This window comes from Colius striatus, chromosome 22 (assembly GCF_028858725.1).
Source record: "Colius striatus isolate bColStr4 chromosome 22, bColStr4.1.hap1, whole genome shotgun sequence".
Taxonomy (NCBI): Eukaryota; Metazoa; Chordata; class Aves; order Coliiformes; family Coliidae; genus Colius; species Colius striatus.
Window position 1 is genome coordinate 8,515,578 of NC_084780.1, and position 16,844 is coordinate 8,532,421.

Consider the following 16,844-nt stretch of genomic DNA (forward strand, 5'->3'; position numbering starts at 1 on the left):
CAATCTAAACACCTCCTGGCACAACTTGAGGAGAGTTCCTGCACGGCCATGCAGCAGGGCTAAACCCAGGAGAAACCTAGTAGATTGAGAAAAGTAGTAGAAGTATATCCTCCTGAGCCCTGTCTGAGCACCTTCTGGAGCAGCTGCAGGGTGTCTTGGCCTCAGACAGTGATGAGAATGAGCCACTGTGGAAGGGGGAAGGGTCTCTGGGCAGGGGATTACGTGTTGGTGGCTCAGCCCGTGCTGTCAGTGGCTCCTCTCTGTGTGAGCCTGAGTTTGTGGGTCTGTCCTGTGCTCTGTGTTTCACTCACTGCTGCCCCAAACCTTGTCTTTCCAGCCAGTCCCCATCGATGACAATTTCTGTGGGCTGGACATCAACCAGCCCCTGGGAGGCTCGGTCCCTGTGGATGGAGTCACGCTCTTCACCTCCAGCCGCGACCGGATGACTTCTGTTGCTTCCTACGTCTACAACGGCTACAGTGTGGTGTTTGTGGGGACCAAGACTGGCAAGCTGAAGAAGGTGAGCTTGATTCTGTGGCTTTGGAGAGCCAGGATCTGTTTTTCACCTCTCTGATGTGTGTAGCTGCTGCTGGCTCTTACAGATGTTTCCTAGCGTGAAGCTGGGAGCCAGTCGGGAGCAAAATTCACAGGGTTTGGGTTACAGAGCCCTGTGTTGCTGAGGCAAAGTTCAACAGTGCTGTTAGCACAGAGTGGTGCTGCTGCAGTTGCTTGTGCAGTGGAGAAGTGCCAAACCTTGGGAGAGGTACAGCAGAAACTGGGAAAAGGGACCACACCAGGCCACGAGGTTCCCAATGCTCTGTGGTGTTACTGCTCCAGAGCATCCCCTTGCAGGGACTGAGGGCACCGTCCTGTGCTCCCAGCAGTGACATCCTGCAGGGCAGGGCAGTCCAGGCCTCAGCCCTGTGTGGGCTCGTGCATGCATTGCCTGCCTCTGTGTTACTGCCTTGCCCTCATGCTTGGCTGTTCTTTTTGTGTTTTATTATTCAGTGAAATACGATGTGTGTGTTTGTGGGGCTGATGCACAAGTTCTCAGGGCAATTATGAGCCTGTCTGATTAAAGTGAGGAGCTGGCTTGGAACTTCTGAGTGTGAGCGAGCCTCAGCAAGCTGTATCCAGTGTCTCAGATCTTTCCTCCTTTTTGACTCACTGATGGAAATCTTGCAGTAGTTTTGTGTTGTTTCTCAGCAACTTGCGTAGAAGACTGAGTTAGACAGCTTTTGGTCCTGGGAAAATTGCTGATGATGGCAGGATGCTTGGTCACAGAGAGAGAGGAATGGGTTAACTTGGTTGGTTTTGGAAACCAAACCTGAGGGCAAATTCCTACTGCTTCTCTCTGTCTCTTGCCTCCCTCTGTCTTCCCTCTGACAGCTGGATGATTGATCAGTCCTGGAAGGTAACGTTCCTCATCCTCTGCATCACTAATGCTGGAGCTAGTTGCCCAAAGCAAAGAGATGCTCCTGCTGGTTTCCTCCCCCAGGGCAGGGGATGAGGAGTTCTGGGGAGCCTTAGGGTTTTGAAGTCCGGCTGGGACTTTCTCCCCTCTGAGTCCTCAGAACTGCTCTTCAGTAAGTGGAGCTGGTCAGGCTCAGTCATGCCTCTGTTGTGTGGTTCTCACTAGTCTTCTCTCACGAGTTCCATGTGGAAATGGCCTTGGGGTGTGTAAGCAGAGGGGACCCCTTGCTTATTGGTCTTTATAATTGGAGCTGCCATCTCATCAATGAGTCCTGAGGTCTGGTCCAGGTCCAGCAAAACCAGCCTTAGAGATGCTGCTCTGGAAAGCTGAGATCCTTCAAATTAACCTAAAATATAAATGACAGCATTAGGTGAACCTGCTAAGTGCAGACTCTGCTTCTTTGTACCAGAGAAAGGGTTAACAAATGTAATCAACAGCAGGCTGTTAATTTTTTGTGTCCTTAAGCAGCAGGGAATTTCTTCCTCATCTATCCAGGAAGGTACAAGGACAGGCAGATACTACACTTGAATGTCTGCATCATTTTAATTACATCAGCTCATTAACATTCATTCAGCACTTTACAAGTGCTGAGTAGTAGTAAATTAGGTGCCTCCCTGGTGCCTCTCTCATGTCAGTGGGGCAATTTTGAAGGAGAAGAGCAGGCTTATAAGCAGAGCTCCTCTCCTCCCTGCCTGTTCCCACCATGGTGCATGGGAGCACTGGGGCTTTTCTAGCTAAATTGATGGAAGGGACACCCTCAGTGTATCACAACTGCACAAAGGGCCAGCCTCAAGCCAGCCATGCAGCCTGTTACTTGCTGTTTGTGGTGTCTGTGGGGAGGATAGGGGAAGTGCCTCATTTAGAGGCAGTTAAAGCCAACAGCTTGTGCCTGCAGACTAGGCATTGACTGTTATGTCCCATGCATTAGGGAGGATTACAGGGGAAGCAGTTTTTCCAGCAGGGTTTGATTCCTTGTGCTACTCTACATCAAACACCTACCCATCTGATGCAAAGGTAATCTGTTCATGTCCACCCACTTCCCTGTCCAGAGGGAGGGTTGGAGGAATCCTTCACCTGTGGTTTGAGCCAGTGGTAACCAGAGGCCACATGGCATGTAGGAAGCAGCTTTGTGTGGAGTGGTGGGGCACGTGGGACTCTGCAGGGGAGATGTTGCAGACCTGGTGGGAAGTTAACAGCTTGTCTCCAGTTTTTGTGCCTGTTCCACGACCAGACATGTCTCGAAGTGCTCAGGACTGTAAATGTTTCCGTATCTCTTCCCCATAGGTGAGATGAGGACGGTAAAAATGTACACAGCTCTGTAAGTGCCAGAGATGTACAGATAGATGCCTTATCTCCTCCAGCTCACCACCTTGCACACCTACCTACACAGTTAATAGCTGAAAGCTACGGCACACCTACTCCCTCTCCCACAGCCACTGGTTTACTTTGGAAGCAAGCTGGTGACTCGCTCTGGGGTTTCAAAGAGGACACTTTTGTGTAGCTGGAGGAAAGAAGTCAGGGAGCCAGCTCTGGAATCTTTCAGTTTGTCTGTGCTTCCCCAGTGAGATTTCATTAGTGAAAATGCTGTGTTATCTCACCGATGTCCTTCTTCCCATTAGCTATTCACCTAACTGCCTCACCCGATGCTCCCCAGGAGAGTGGCTGCTGCTGCTTCAGCCTCTCTCCTCTGAAGGAGCTGGATGCTGAAGGTCACCAAGCCCCTGCCTGCCCAGACATCCCTTTGGTACAGCCCTGCGTTGCCTCGCGCTACCCCTTTCTCTGTTTGCTGGGTACATTTGAGCAGCCAGCACTGGCTTGATGTGTAAAGAAAGGAGGGATGTCTTTGGTCTGCCTGGGAGCCCTGTGCAAGGCTGGCAGCTTCCCCAGGCTCAGCTCACCGCTTGCTTTGCTGGTTTGGAGCTGTGTGGGGTCTGGCTGATGTGGGCAGGGTGCCCGTGGGCTCTGTGCAGCCCGGCTGGGAGCTCAGCGTAGCCCTGCTGCAGTGGGGGGCTGTCGACACCAGAGCTGCTGACAAATAAGTCAATAACATCAGATAGGGCAGTTGACAATGAACTTGACATCTTTGCTGTGAGGAAGCAGAGTGTTTGCCAGAGTCAGGGATTGAGTTCGGGGCAGAGGGTGTGCTCATACCTGCTGTGGCTGCCCAGGCCCGTCAGCTGCCCCTCATCCGCTGGCGATACAGGTTTGTGCTTTGTCTGGCCTCGGTGACCATTGAAGGGAAGGTGGATCAATGGATCTATTCTGCATTGTAACTCAGCTGGAGGAGGAACTTTGTCTCACGGCGTGGGCTCAGGCAGCCCACAGGCTCTTGTGACAGCCTGTGGGTCCGTGGGGCATTGCTGGGGCAGGGGGCTCATGGCACTTGGTGCATGGCCCACACGGGATGGCTGCACCCCTGGGACACCCCTCTGCTCCCTGGCAGCACACTGAACTGCTGTTCCTCAGCAGTTGTCTCTAAGTGAATGAAAACCAAGTGTGCTGATGATGCCATGACCTTCCAGATAAAGCACAGGTATATGGGATGCAGTTCTCACTGCAGCTCAGTGGTCCAGCTCTCCTTCCGATGCAGCTGAGCTTCGTGGCAGGGGAAGGGGATCATGCTAGAGATGTAATCATTCACAACTGTAGATTCCTGCAATAAAGCGATATTCATTGAGCAAAATTAAAAGAGACATGAATGCAACAGTTAATGGCAACTGACTGCTGGGGGGAGATGTGTTGGCTTGCTTGTTCTGTTTACGGGCTTCGTGCAATTCCATCAATATTGATGTGTGATGCCTTTGATTTTGACACTAATCATTGCTATGAATTAAATTTGCAGCCATATAATTAGGACTGCTATTAATAGGGCCTCAAGCTAAGCACTGCTGTGCTAGTTGTCTTTTTCCTGATGGAAAATGGCATCCACGAAACCCAGCTAATGTGGTTTGTCTGGTAGATGCTGAGACTGATGTGACGATTACACTTGCTGTATTTTGAGGGGCTCCTCTGAAGGGCAGATGCACAGGAAGGGTCTGACTTGGAGGTTTCCCAAGAACCATATCAGAGTTGCCCTTAAACTTCCTAGTAGTTGGCTGCTCTTCTCTGGAAGTACATAGAGTTAGTGGGAGAATGGATTGCAGGAAGAGGAACTCTCTCAGTTTGAAGGGCTGTCATTGCCAGCCTTGTTTCCATTTCATCTTCCTTTCCTCGTGCAAGTCTTTCCATTATTTCTCCCACCCAATGCTGTTTCAGCTCTCTGTGTCCCTGTGCATGCCTGGTTTCATTTCATCAGCCTGAGCACAGTGTCTGGGATAGCAGCATGGCTCACCACTAAAAATCAATCTTGTATTTCATCCCAAGAGGTCTGCATCTTATTAGATCTAATAAATCAGTGAAGTGCCCTTCATTCAGCTTGTCAATGGAGGACATTGTTTGTGATCAAGAATAAATAAATGTCTCTTCTATGTCTGACAGTGCACTGTCTGTGTATTATTTTTACCATCATGCTGTTTGTGCCTGCTGTAGGGAAATGCAGTTCCTGCAGTGGGAGCCTGCAAGCCTCACCCTCCCTTGCCTCACTTCACATGAGCTGCCTGTGCTCCTGGACACATGTGCAATGGCTTCCAGGGAAAGGCACTGATGGTGACATTGTACTTGGGTTTCACCCACTGCTCGGTTGCTCCAGTGGCTTTGATCTGTGTGCACAGATCTGAGTGCTGGTGTTAGAACACTCCATGCTGGGTCTGACCAGGCTCTGCACCCAGGGGTTGCTTCCACAAAGGAAACCAGAAGTGCTCTGCTTTCAGTGTAAACTTTGGTGCTACAGGCAAGAACCCAGGTTTGGTTATTTCAGATGCCCCGAGCTGAAGGATGGTGTGTGCATCTCGGTTCACGTGGTGTGAATCAATTCTGGCCTGCAAGGTGAAGAGCTGCTTAGATCTGGCTGCAGAAGTACAATGGAAAAATACCAGTGCTGTAGCTAGGTGGGATGATTGAGAACAGATCCCTGTTTACCTGTTGAATACCTGAATGCACGGTGGGTGATGTCTGTCCTTGCTTTCAACGAAAGCAAACCTCTGCTTTTGCAGGGGACAGTGATAAGTGATTGCATTATGCATCCAGGGGAAAGGCGAACTTTAAGGGCGTTGTTGTGTCTTGGTATGTGATTGTTTTATTCAGCTTGGCTGATTTCATTTGTTCCATTAGTGGGAATAAAATAGGTCTTTCACAATGAAATATACGTCTGAACCCGTCTCTATCTGACTTCATTCTGTGGATGGTTATCTCATCCTTTTAATTTATCCTTAATTATCTCCCCCACACGCATTCCCTGGCACTTCAGGAGGAAGTCAGTTGCATCACAGAAGCCAAGAGGACATCAGGCTGTTATTGAGCAGATGAAAAGCATCCATCTGCAGATGCCTTCTAAAGGAGATGCCCAGGTTTAGCTGTAGGTTATAAGGTCAGGTGCTTTGCTGACTCAGTGATCAATCCGTCACCCTCAGAGCATAGACCTGTGTCCCAGCAGAGCTGTAAGCTGGCAGATGATCTTGCTTGACCAAAGAAGTTGTTTCCTCAGACCTTGCAATTAAACAAGTCTCTGTTTCTTGCCCTAGGATGTGAAATAAGGGGGTATGTATTTGGTATGGTACTGCCGGTGACTTGCTCTGGTGTGGCTGGAGAAGCTGGGATGCTCTTTCTCCCTAAACAAGGATTTTCCAGCTTCAGACAGTGATTCCCATTTGCTTCCATCTGTGTAGAAAGGGTACTGTCAAACTGTGACCCCAGAAGTGTGTCCCCAAAACGCCCAATGGTCCCTTACGTTGGTTATTGTTAGTAGCCAGAAGCTGGAGTCTCACTTATTGATTGGGATTTGTTCAAGGGAGTATGAAAAGTGAAGCCAAAGGAGAGCACCAAGGTGCAGATTTTGGGGCTGGAGAAGAGGCAGAGCTGCCAGGTCCCTTTAGACTGGTTTTGAGACGTTCAGGATTGTCCCTGCTGCTCTCCAAAGCGTGCAGTTGGCCTCCTCTGCTCCCCACATTTCCTCTCCAGCTGTGTTGTCTGTGGCCTGGCAGAGCCAGTGCAATAAGAAAAATGAGAAAGTTGGGAAAGTTCTTTGTGTATCTGCTGGAGAGCTCAGGGCAGGTGTTCAGGAAACACCACGCACGTGAAGTCGAGCTGGGTGGGCTCAGAGCCTGCTTTAATCTCTTCCTTGGCTCCTGAGATGGTGATGACTCTGGTTCTTACTCAGGTTCAGGCACCTTGAAAAATCAGCTTGAAATTGTATTCGTTTCTAAACGAAGTGGAGCTAGTGAAGGCTGCAAGTGGCTGGACAGCCTCATGCATGACAAACAGCCTGCCTCAGACATGCAGCCATGAAGCAGTTTGGGTTGGAAGGGACATTTGAAGGTCACCTAATCCAACTCACCTGCCATGACCAGGGACGTCTTCAACTAGATCAGGATACCCAGAGCCCTGTCTGACCTCATCTTGAAAGTTTCCAGGGATGAGGCATCTGCCACTTCTCTGGGCAACCTGTCTAGTGTTTCATCACCTTCATTGCAAACAATTGTTCCTTGTGTCTAGTCTAAACCTGCCATCTTTCAGTTTAAAACCATCACCCCTTGTCCTTAAACCTCAACCCTTGCAGGGCTCTGGGTTGTTGTGCAGGCAGAGCCGTGTGTGTGAGGGCAAAGGGGGTTTTGAGGTGCATCAGTCCTGTACTTTGGGACTAGTTACCAACGTAGCTATTGGGAAATAGTTACTAAAAAGGCTGATTTTCTCCCTTCTTGACATTTGGGTGGTTTTTCCTTTCAAAAGTTCAGAAGATAATTAATCCCCACAGCTTTTATAAGAGAGAGGTGTTATCTCCTTAGTGAGCTTTAAGTCAGGCAGGAGTTCTTCCTTGTTTCTGCAGGCTTTTAAAATTTCAGAGGTCAAAATAGCATGGGCTTTGGTCCACTTGTAAGATCTTGAATCCCTGGGTGGCAAGAAATAGTGTGAGAGGACTATGCTGTGTTGCGTCTGTAAATGCCTCCTTGAGGGGAAAAACCCCATGTGGAAAACACAAACATGCCAGAAGATGTGGGGGGATCTGCAGGAAGAGTCCTATGGACTGGCACAGCCCCTGAGCTGCTGCTGCTGCAGAAAGGCTGGGATTTGGGTACCAGCAGGGAGCGAGAGGCTGTGCAAAAGCAGTGCTGCTGTGGCTGGTGACGGGACTCGCCGTTCAGCTTTCCCTGGGGCTGCTGATGCTGTTAGTGTTTCCTTCCATCTCACAATCAAGTTTAGCTCTGGTTGCTTTTTGCTGCTGGCCAGGGCCACAGCAGCGCTCACAGGGCTGTAACCTGTGCGTTGCTCAGAGCAGATCCATCACCTGACATCTGCCCGGTGTTCATGGCTGTGCCAGCCGGCCGTGGACAGATGCATTAGTCCATTGCTCCTGTTATGATGCACAGTCTCCTCACCTCCCCCTGCCTTTTATTGCCCTCTTCTCATTTCTGCTGAGATGCATGGACAGGCAGATGCCTGCATTGCTCTGGTCTTCAGGGAGCTCTTTGCAGGCAGCCCAGCCTGAGCAATAAAGGAGGGAGATAAAGCCCTACCTGCCATGGGGAGCTCCTGGGGGCTGGGGAGAATCCCATTGTAGAATCATTTTGGTTGGAAAAGCCATTAAACTCCTGAAGTCCCAGCCCTGCCTTCACCCTACCAAGCTCAGCACTAACCCATGGCCCTCAGCACCTCAGCTCCAGGGCTCTGCAATAGCTCCAGGGCTGGGGACTCCCTCAGCTCCATTCTCTGCCACTTTTCCCCATTGTTCCTTCTCACCCGTTGACATGTCTTTGCATCAAATAGATACATGTAGATGAAAGTGATGTGCATTTAAAATGAATGTACACATCATACAGCCCAGCTATTGTACAGCACAGGAGGGTTTTTTTTTGTGGTAAGCTGCTAAATTATTTATTGTATGCTGGGCTTTAATCTCATAAACCTGCCTGCAGGCCTTACCCAAACCAGCCTGAGCATCCTCCAGAGCACATGCAAGTCAGGCAGCAGAAAGCACTGCTGTAGGTGGTAATTGTTCCTCTTGCCTCGGCCTCTTCCTCCGTCTCATCAGCTCATTAAGAGCAGTGGGGCCTGTTAAGTTGGTCATCACCACTGATTCAGAGTGATTTGCATTTGCTGCTTGGAGAGGATGCCAATCCTGAGATCTCCTGTAGTGGGAAAGAACAAGAGTCGGTCCCTTGAGCTGCTCAAAGTAAAGAAAAAAGGGTGAGGAAGAGCTATAAACATCGCTGTGCCTCCAGCTGGGAGCACTTACCTTCCCCAGGGCTGGGAGCCTTCGCAGCCTGCAACCTCGCAGCTCTGAGTTAACATTTGGCTGACTAATGCGATGTTTGCTTTTGCTAGTCATCCTGCAGCCAGCGCCTTATTAGTGGAAAAATAGAGCATCCTTTTGCCTGCTTCCAGTTGCGAGGTTCTTTGATGCTTTTTGCCTGATGCTCTTAATGCTTCCCACTCTGAGAGACTTCATACTGCAAATGCAAGTGAGCACGCAAAGTCAAGGGGCTGTCCTGGTCTCACTCGCTTAAATTAATGAATGGCAGAGTTGGAATGAAACCAAAGTGCCCTCCTCTCACCTCTCCTTGCTTTTGACTCTCAGGCCTGCTGCACCTCTGGAGTATATCTGGGAGAAATCATTCTGCAGAGCTTTGAAGCAAAAGGACAGCAGGCTGACCCTCTCTGGGTGTCTTTTCCTGTTCTTTGTGCAGAGCACTTCACTCTGGGAACTTGGTCTTGTTATTCAGAAATTGAATGATCTGGAAGGTACAGGTTCAGGGGTGGGTGTGGAAGGGGGGTAAGGTCACTTTCTAACTTTCCAAGGAATTGGTCTGGAAATTACTTTGTAGTCCAAAGTGCAAGGGAAAGGTAAATACTGAGCTTCACTGTTAGAAACTGATTGATAAATATGGTTAAATGTCCTGTATTTTGGAACAAAACATTGCACAAGGCACAGGTAACATTTGCCCTCGATTTTTACAAGGCTGGCAGCTTTAGTGAGGTGCTGAGGCAGTCCCTGGGCCTCTGTTCCCCAGCAGCTGTCCGGTGTTTCACTCGTGATGCTGTTCCTCAGGAGCTGCTGGAGAGCTCGGTGCGCTGGTTCTGTTTGTGCCGGTGCTGTGTCCTGCCCCTTGCATTGTCTCCTGGTTGCCTGCTGCTTCTTAAACTTTGGGTCAGTCTCTTCTCCCAAATAACAAGTGACAGGACAAGAGAGAACAGGCTCAAGTTTCCCCAGGGGAGGTTGAGGCTGGAGCTGAGGCAGAACTGTTTCCCTGAGAGGGGTGTGAGCCCCTGTGCCAGGCTGCCCAGGGAGCTGGGGCAGTGCCCAGCCCTGGAGGGATCCCAAAGCCCTGGAGCTGAGGTGCTGAGGGCTGTGGGTCAGTGCTGGGCTGGGCAGGGTGAGGGCAGGGCTGGGACTGCAGCAGCTTCAAGGGCTTTTCCAACCAAAGTGAGTCTATGGTTCTCTCATGCAGGGGGAACCCTGTTGCTGCTGGTGGGGTTTGGCTGGGTTTAGGCTGATACCACCAGCTTCAGAGTGCAGATTGCTATGGAAATGCAGCAGCCGTGGCTGCAGGAGCTGTGTGCAGGTACAGGGCAAACAGCACAACGTGCTGGCTCTGAGGTGTGGGAATGGTGGCTCAGTATTTGTTTGAGAAAACAAACAATATTAATGTTTTTCAAGCGTGCTGCGTGGAGCCTGGGATTGTTAGAAACCTGTGATCAGAGGCACCAGGCAGCCCAGGTTCAGCAGGATCAGTGTGTTATTCCTCGAGGAGCATTAAAGAACAGCCAATGCCTTCTGGAAAATGTTGATAAAGCTCTCTTTTTAGAATCATTTCTGCTTCTCTAGCACAAATGTACTATTTCTTGTTTGTGTGGGTTGCTTTCTTCCTTCACTCTTCCACTATTAGGGACATTTACATGAAAACAGCATTTCTTGCTCTCGCAGCATATTTCCCAACTGCAGCTGCGCTCCCTCAGCCCCAGAGCTCTCCCTTCCCTTGGTGGGGCTGCCCTATCTCTGGGCTGTGATTGTGTCAGCCCTGGCTCAGGGACAGGCTGGAAAATGTAAACTCCAGATGTGTCAAGCACATCTTTAATTTCCTCTCGCTCTGTTTCTGCTGTAGCTTTGCTTTGGGGGTTTGGCATTTAGGTGTGTCCTTGCTGGCATCTTGATAAGCTTGAGATAACCCAAAAAAAGGGGAGAAGCCTGCAGGAGAGCAGGGGCAGCTGTGCCAGCCTGCCCAGGGCTGCAGGATGGGGCAGGGACCCTCCTCTGTCCCCACGAGCCCCCACCCCACTGCCCCACTTGAGCCCATCACCCTGAGGCCTGGCAGGAGCTCTGTGGCTGCTGATTCATGGAAGCAAATGGTTGGGGGTGAAATTCCTCCCCTCTCTGCTTCTCTCACCCCTGACCCTGCTACATTTCTTCCACCTGACCCCTGAATTTCAAAAACGACCTTTTGTATCATGGGGGAGGGAGGGCAGGCAGAGGGCAAGATGAGTTTGGCTGTATTTGGGAGGTGGGGGAGGTAAAACTGAAGGCTGAGTGATGGCTGGAGGCGTAAGGATGCTGCTGGGTGTGAGCATGGTGCTGCTGCTCCATCACACAGCATCCATCTTGAATACTTGATGGTGCATTTAGTTTCTTGGGATGCAAAATACAAGTGAATGCCTGAGCTGCTGTATTTCATTACCACCGCCCTGCACTTACTGGCTTGCCCTACAGGGAGATGGCAAAACCACTGTGGGTTGCTGGTGGTGTGGATGATGGCTCTGATCGCAGAATCCTTGAATCATTTGGGTTGGAAAAGATAGCACATAGCAGGGAGAGCTGGGTGTGATGCTCGTGGCATTTGGCTCTTCACATGTGGGTTTGTGGCAGCTCCTGCTCTGTGTCTCCTCAGGCAGCAAGTGCTGGAGATGCAGGGCACAGCTCAGCTGTGGCATCTCTGGTCTGAACCCAGCCAAACGCTGTCTGCTGGGTACAGATCCCACCTGAGCCTGCTGCTGCTTGGCCTTGGGCTGCTCCTCCCCTGTTCTAACGCAGCAGTGGGTTGTTCTCACCCCCTTACAAAACCAAAACGTGCTTTTTGTCCTGCAGTGAGATCCAGAGGCCCCAGGCTGTGCCCTGGCTGTGCCCTGGATGTAGGGCTCAGTTGTCCTCCTGGGGCCATCACCCGCAGCCGTTGGTCTGAGGCTCCACCTCAGCACAGCTCGTGGCCTTCAGCCCTGCTTGTGCTATGGGATGAGCTGCCAGACTATGACTTCTGCCCTCTGACACGTGGCTTTGGGGGAGATTAAGACATAATCAGGAGCCCTGCTGCCTTGTGCAGAGGGAACTGGAGCTGCAGAGTGGCCCAATCCGTCTCTGTCCCCCAGCCCAGCACGCTGTTTGCTCTCCAGGGCCGCTGGGAAGGTCCCTGTCGATATGGCGCTGCATCTTGTCGCAGCACAGACGAGTCCCCCAGAATGGATGTGGAGACTGGGAGCGCTCAGTGTCCTCCCTGACAGGTAGAGCGTGGTTGGGCTGGCTGCTGCCACATCCCGTGCGGCGTTGCGGCCGCGGGCCAGCGGCGCAGGTGCAGCGTGAGCCCCGCACAAAGGCTCAGTGTGAGGCAGGATGCAGTAAACGTCTCCCTCACGCAGATTTATTCCTTCATTAGGTATTTAAATACATTCTGCTGTGCAGGATGCTGCTGCAGAGCTGCTGCCTCGTCCCTCGGCGGGCTGAGCGCGGCGGCCGCCGAACGGCTCTCGCTGAGCCCTGAGCCCTGAGGCTGGAGGGGCCACGGCAGCCCCGGCCCTTCGCTGGCCCAGGGAGCCAGACCACAGCCAGCCCTTTGCCACAGCAGGGACTCCTCCTTGCCTTCCCCTGTCTCGCTGCTGCCCAGGTCTGACCGTCCCAGCGAGCGGTGTTTCGGGCTGCTGCAGTACAGTAAATGCTCTAAACCCACACGGTCAGCAAACCCAGCAGAGAGAACAGAGGAACTAAAATTAGCACAAGTGCCCCAGGCAGAGGGCCACCTGGGCCTTTGCTCAGCTTCACTCTTAGCTTTCTTCTCTTTTGTTTGTGATTTGTGACTCACTGAGAGTCGGGAGCCTGGCTGGCAGCAGGATGAGGCCAGTCCAATCCCTGCAGACCCGAGGGCAGCGCTGCCTCCCCTGTTTTTCCTGCCCTCATTCTGTCTGGTTCCTCCCCCTGAGCAGCAGCTTCTTCTGCCACCACATCTTCTGGAACATCTCTGAGGAGGAAAGGCTGTGAGCCCTTGGAGGAAGCTGTAGTGAATGAAGCTCTGAAGAGTGAAATGCTCCAAGTGCAAATGCACCTATTCATCTGTGCCCAGGTATCACTGTTGTCCAGTGTGTACTGATGGAGGGACACGGTGCCACAGCCAGCTGTTTGCTCTGGAGGTAATCCCTCCTGCCATGTGGTTCCTGTGATGCCTGTGTCCTCCCTGTCCTTTCTGGGCTGGGTTTGGGTTTTGCTCAGCCTTCCTACCCAGGCAGTTTGCTGCACCCCTTGTCCTGGAGAATGCTCAGTTGTAGGGCAGCAGAAGACTTGAGTTTCTGGCTCATTTTATTCCTGGCTGTGCTCACATCCCAGATTGCTGCCAGCTCTGCTGCTGATGGAAGCAATGTGCCTGCAGTTGTCTAGAAAATAAACAAAATCTCATTCAGCACTGGTCAGCAAGGCAATTTTTTTGGGTGAATTCCAGTGGAATGGAAGCTGAAAAGGATTTGAATCGATGGTGTAAGGTCTAACAGTGCCTCCCCACACCTGAGCACAGCACCCCCCACCTTCTTCATTACATAGTTTATTCTTCTAATGAGTGTTACTTCCACCAAACTGACCCCCACTGATTTTTCTTTGGTGTGGGGTGACCTGACCTCTGTCACATTGAATCACTGTTATTACTTTGCTGCCTTCCCCAAGGCTTTCTCCTGGCCCTGGCTTTCAATGCCTTTGCCTGGGGATAAATTCATAAACAGAGCTGGACAAAGCCCTTCCCTGAGCTTGTGTCAGCTCCTGCACTGGGAGGGACAGTGCAAGGTTCAGCCTAAAATGCGCGTGAAGGTTGATGGCAGAGCGTGGAGGGGGTGGGTGGCAGCTGGGCTCTGGGGCAGGGCAAGCTGCTGCGTGGTTTGTTCATCACTAGAGGCTTTCACTGTGTGCCTTGCCTTTGGAAACTTGGGTGAGGGGCGGGGCGAAGCAGAAGCCCCGGGCACGAGTTGGACAGGGGACAATGTCACTGTAAGTCAGCCTCACCCACGAGGCTCGTTGTGACACAGATTTCAGTCCATGCCTTTGGTCAGTGGGGATCAGGATTTCCTTTTTTCCCCTGGGAATGGCTCAGTAAATGAAATATTCATCTTTAACAAGGGTGTGTTTTAAAAGCCCAGAAAATCCAGCACCTTCCACTGGCTAAATTAAGACTTTCTTAGAAATGCACAGGTTAAAAGTTTAAAAGCTTAAGGTTTCATTCATAATTCACATATCAATGAGGCTTTGATTCCTCCTGGGGAAGGAGCTGCCTCTGTCTGCAGTGCATGTTGATAGGGTTACCCTGTGCCAGAGCTGAGCACCTCTTTGACTTCCCTTTCTAAGCCCCCTTTTTTTTCCAGAGGCAACACAGTGGAGGATGGCTCCCAGGGGCTGCTGATGGGGAAAGCAAAACCTCTCCCTTTTGGGTCAGTGCTTTGAATCTGACCCAGGTCAGTAGTTGCCAAAAGTCGTTAATATCTAATGGCTGCTCAGCGCCCTGTGAAAAACGAGTCACTGGGTCCTGGTCGTGCTCCCAACGTGGGCATGTCCCCAAAACCTGCTGTCACTGCTTTCTCTGGTGGCCTTGAGTAGGTGAGTGAAGGATCAGCTGGACCCTGTCATCAAACAATACCTGTTAGCTGTACTCCAGGCTTGTGCAGCTTTTCCTACTGGCACATCCCAGATTGTGTCAGGAGAGGCAAAGCCTTGCAGTCCCCCTGCGAGGGCTGAGGCAGGTTGCTGGAGGTACATGTGGGATGCTCTCTGTACTGTGCTTCTGCTTTCAGGATAAAAGGGTAAGGGAAGAGTAAAACCATGTTAGAATAATGCCACTTTTCTCACGTTACCCTCCTGTAACTGTGGTTACATGCTGAAAGGTGCCCTCAGAGCAAGCTGCAAGGCAGATCAGGTGGTGGTTTCCTGGCTATCAGGAAAAGCCAAGATGCCCTCTCAGGCAGCAGGACCCAGCCCTGATGCCAGCCCTGGCTTGGTGGATGAAGCACAGGGTGAGGTACATGGCTGCTCACAGGTTATGCTGGCCACCGGTGGGACTTTCCCCCTCGGTGGGTGGCAGTGAGATGCTCTCCACCTGCACCCTGGATCTTCCCAGGTTTGCAAAAACACATCAAAGGAAGGAAACCTGCACTTCCCATCAGGGACCTCTCATGGGGGGAGGTCCATACCCAACCAACATGCCTGTCTCTCTCTAAACTCCAACCTGTTGCTTCACCTTCTTCAGAAGAGGTGGAGGAGAGTGGGAGCATCCCTCACACATGCAGCTGCAAAGACCTGACTTCCCCTGGCTGGGCTGATCCTTCCCATGGCTCTCCTTGGCACCCTGCCCTTCCTCAGGGACCAGATGGTCTCTGCATCTCCTTGTCAGGCATCCAAATATTTCCCATGGCTCTTCCCATCCTTTCCAGCAGACTCCTTGCCTGGCTCAGCACTGTAGCCTTTCAGCCTTAATCTCCTCTTTGTGCCTCTGAGACACCTCTGCAGCACTTGGCTTCTGCTCTTTTGCTTTTTGAGTAAAGATCCCCCCCCATCCTCCCCTCTCACCCCCACGTATAATACTGACGGTTTTGAGAGGGATTAAAAGAGCAGTGGAGAAGCCTAGCAATTTGGCTTGAAACCTGTCCCTTTTGAGAATCTTTTGCCTGTATTATCCAACAGATAAATCTGCTTTCAGCTGCCTTTCTGTGCTGGGAAGGGGCTGGTGTGCAGCAGCCTGCTGTGTTAATCCCCCCCCTAGGTGTTGTGCCTCTTCCACCCTGCCCAGGACCACCACGACCGTGCTGCTCAGGGGTGCAGAGACCAGCCAGGGGCTGGTGATTTTTGCCTTTAGCTTCCCAGTTATGCTTTTCCAAATTAAATTCATTTGAGATATTAACCTCAGGAAGGGGAATGGGGGTGTGTTTTGTTCTCACTTTTCCCCTCTCCCAAACTTCACCCGTGTCTGTTGGCAGCAGCGGGGCCGGCAGGACGCCTGGCAGGCACCTCAGCACAGGGATTGGGTTGCAGGAGCAGAAATCCCTCCACAGTGTGCTTGGTTTTATTCTGCCATGTGGAGTCTGCATTTGGAGCTCTGCCTGTTCCCTGCCCTGACCAGGGCCGATGCCCGTTGCCTCGGTCGCTGCCTGCAGCCGCCTCTGCCCCACGCTCAGTGACAGCACTGGCAGCCCTGTGTGTGTGTGCTGTGGCTGTTCAGCTTTCTTTGAGCTGATCTTTCCTCCCAAGTGGGACATGCTCACCTCCCTTCCCCTTCCTGATGGGCCACATCTGCTGCTGCTTCTGCTTGTCCAAAGCTCGGCTAGTGTTTAAATCTGTATGTGGGCTTACAGCCTTGGCTTAGCAGTATAGCAGATGCTATAGCAGCCCAGTCCTTTGTTAATGGGCACTGAAAGAAAAGCCACCAAATTTCCTGCTGAAGGAGTGGGAAGTGGGCAAGCAAAAGCCACCCCAGGACTGTGGGAGAGGCCCGTGTCCCCCAGCGTGCTGCTGCTGGGGAAATTCAGGCTGTTGTGTACTCGGGAGGTAACAAAAGTCATTTCTAGCGTTCTCCTGTAGAACACGCTGCTGCAGGGCTGTGCTGCTAGCTCTTCCTTTGCATGTACTTTTCTTCTGCAGCCTTGTTCTCTTCCAGCTCTCCTCTCCAAGCAGCTGCTGGCGTGTCACGGCAGGGGCTCGCCGCTGGGATCGCCTGGCTCCTGGCAGCCCTGGGCAGCCACGGGCCCAGCTGGAGCGGTGGAGATTAGAGCAGAGCCCGTCTGGGCTGGCAGATGCTGTGTTAGCTGATCTTCTGGCTTTAGTGCTCCTCTGTGAACCTTCACAGCCATTCCTTCAGATTTTTCCGGGGGTCAGGTTGATAATGAAGGGATTAAATTAATTCCCCCTGCCTTCACCCCGAGCTTCTCCTGCAGCTGGTGTATGCCTGTTCATCTGGTAGTGTTTTTATTGGCATGATTCGGTCCCTGGCTCCTGGTGGAGTTGGTGAGATCGTGGGGTTGTGGTTCTCCCAGCAGACAGGCTGCTGTGGGG

At 51.7% G+C, this 16,844-nt stretch overlaps 1 protein-coding gene across 2 annotated transcripts in view; it reads left to right on the plus strand.

Annotated features, from left to right (window-relative positions):
- The window catches only part of PLXNA2 (plexin A2), a 151,891-nt gene that overhangs the window by 21,074 nt on the left and 113,973 nt on the right, over window positions 1–16,844 (plus strand). For both annotated transcript variants that reach the window (XM_062013331.1, XM_062013332.1), the window contains exon 3: window positions 338–520. In XM_062013331.1, the coding sequence (XP_061869315.1) occupies window positions 338–520 (183 nt within the window). The remainder of the gene's footprint in view (window positions 1–337; window positions 521–16,844) is intronic.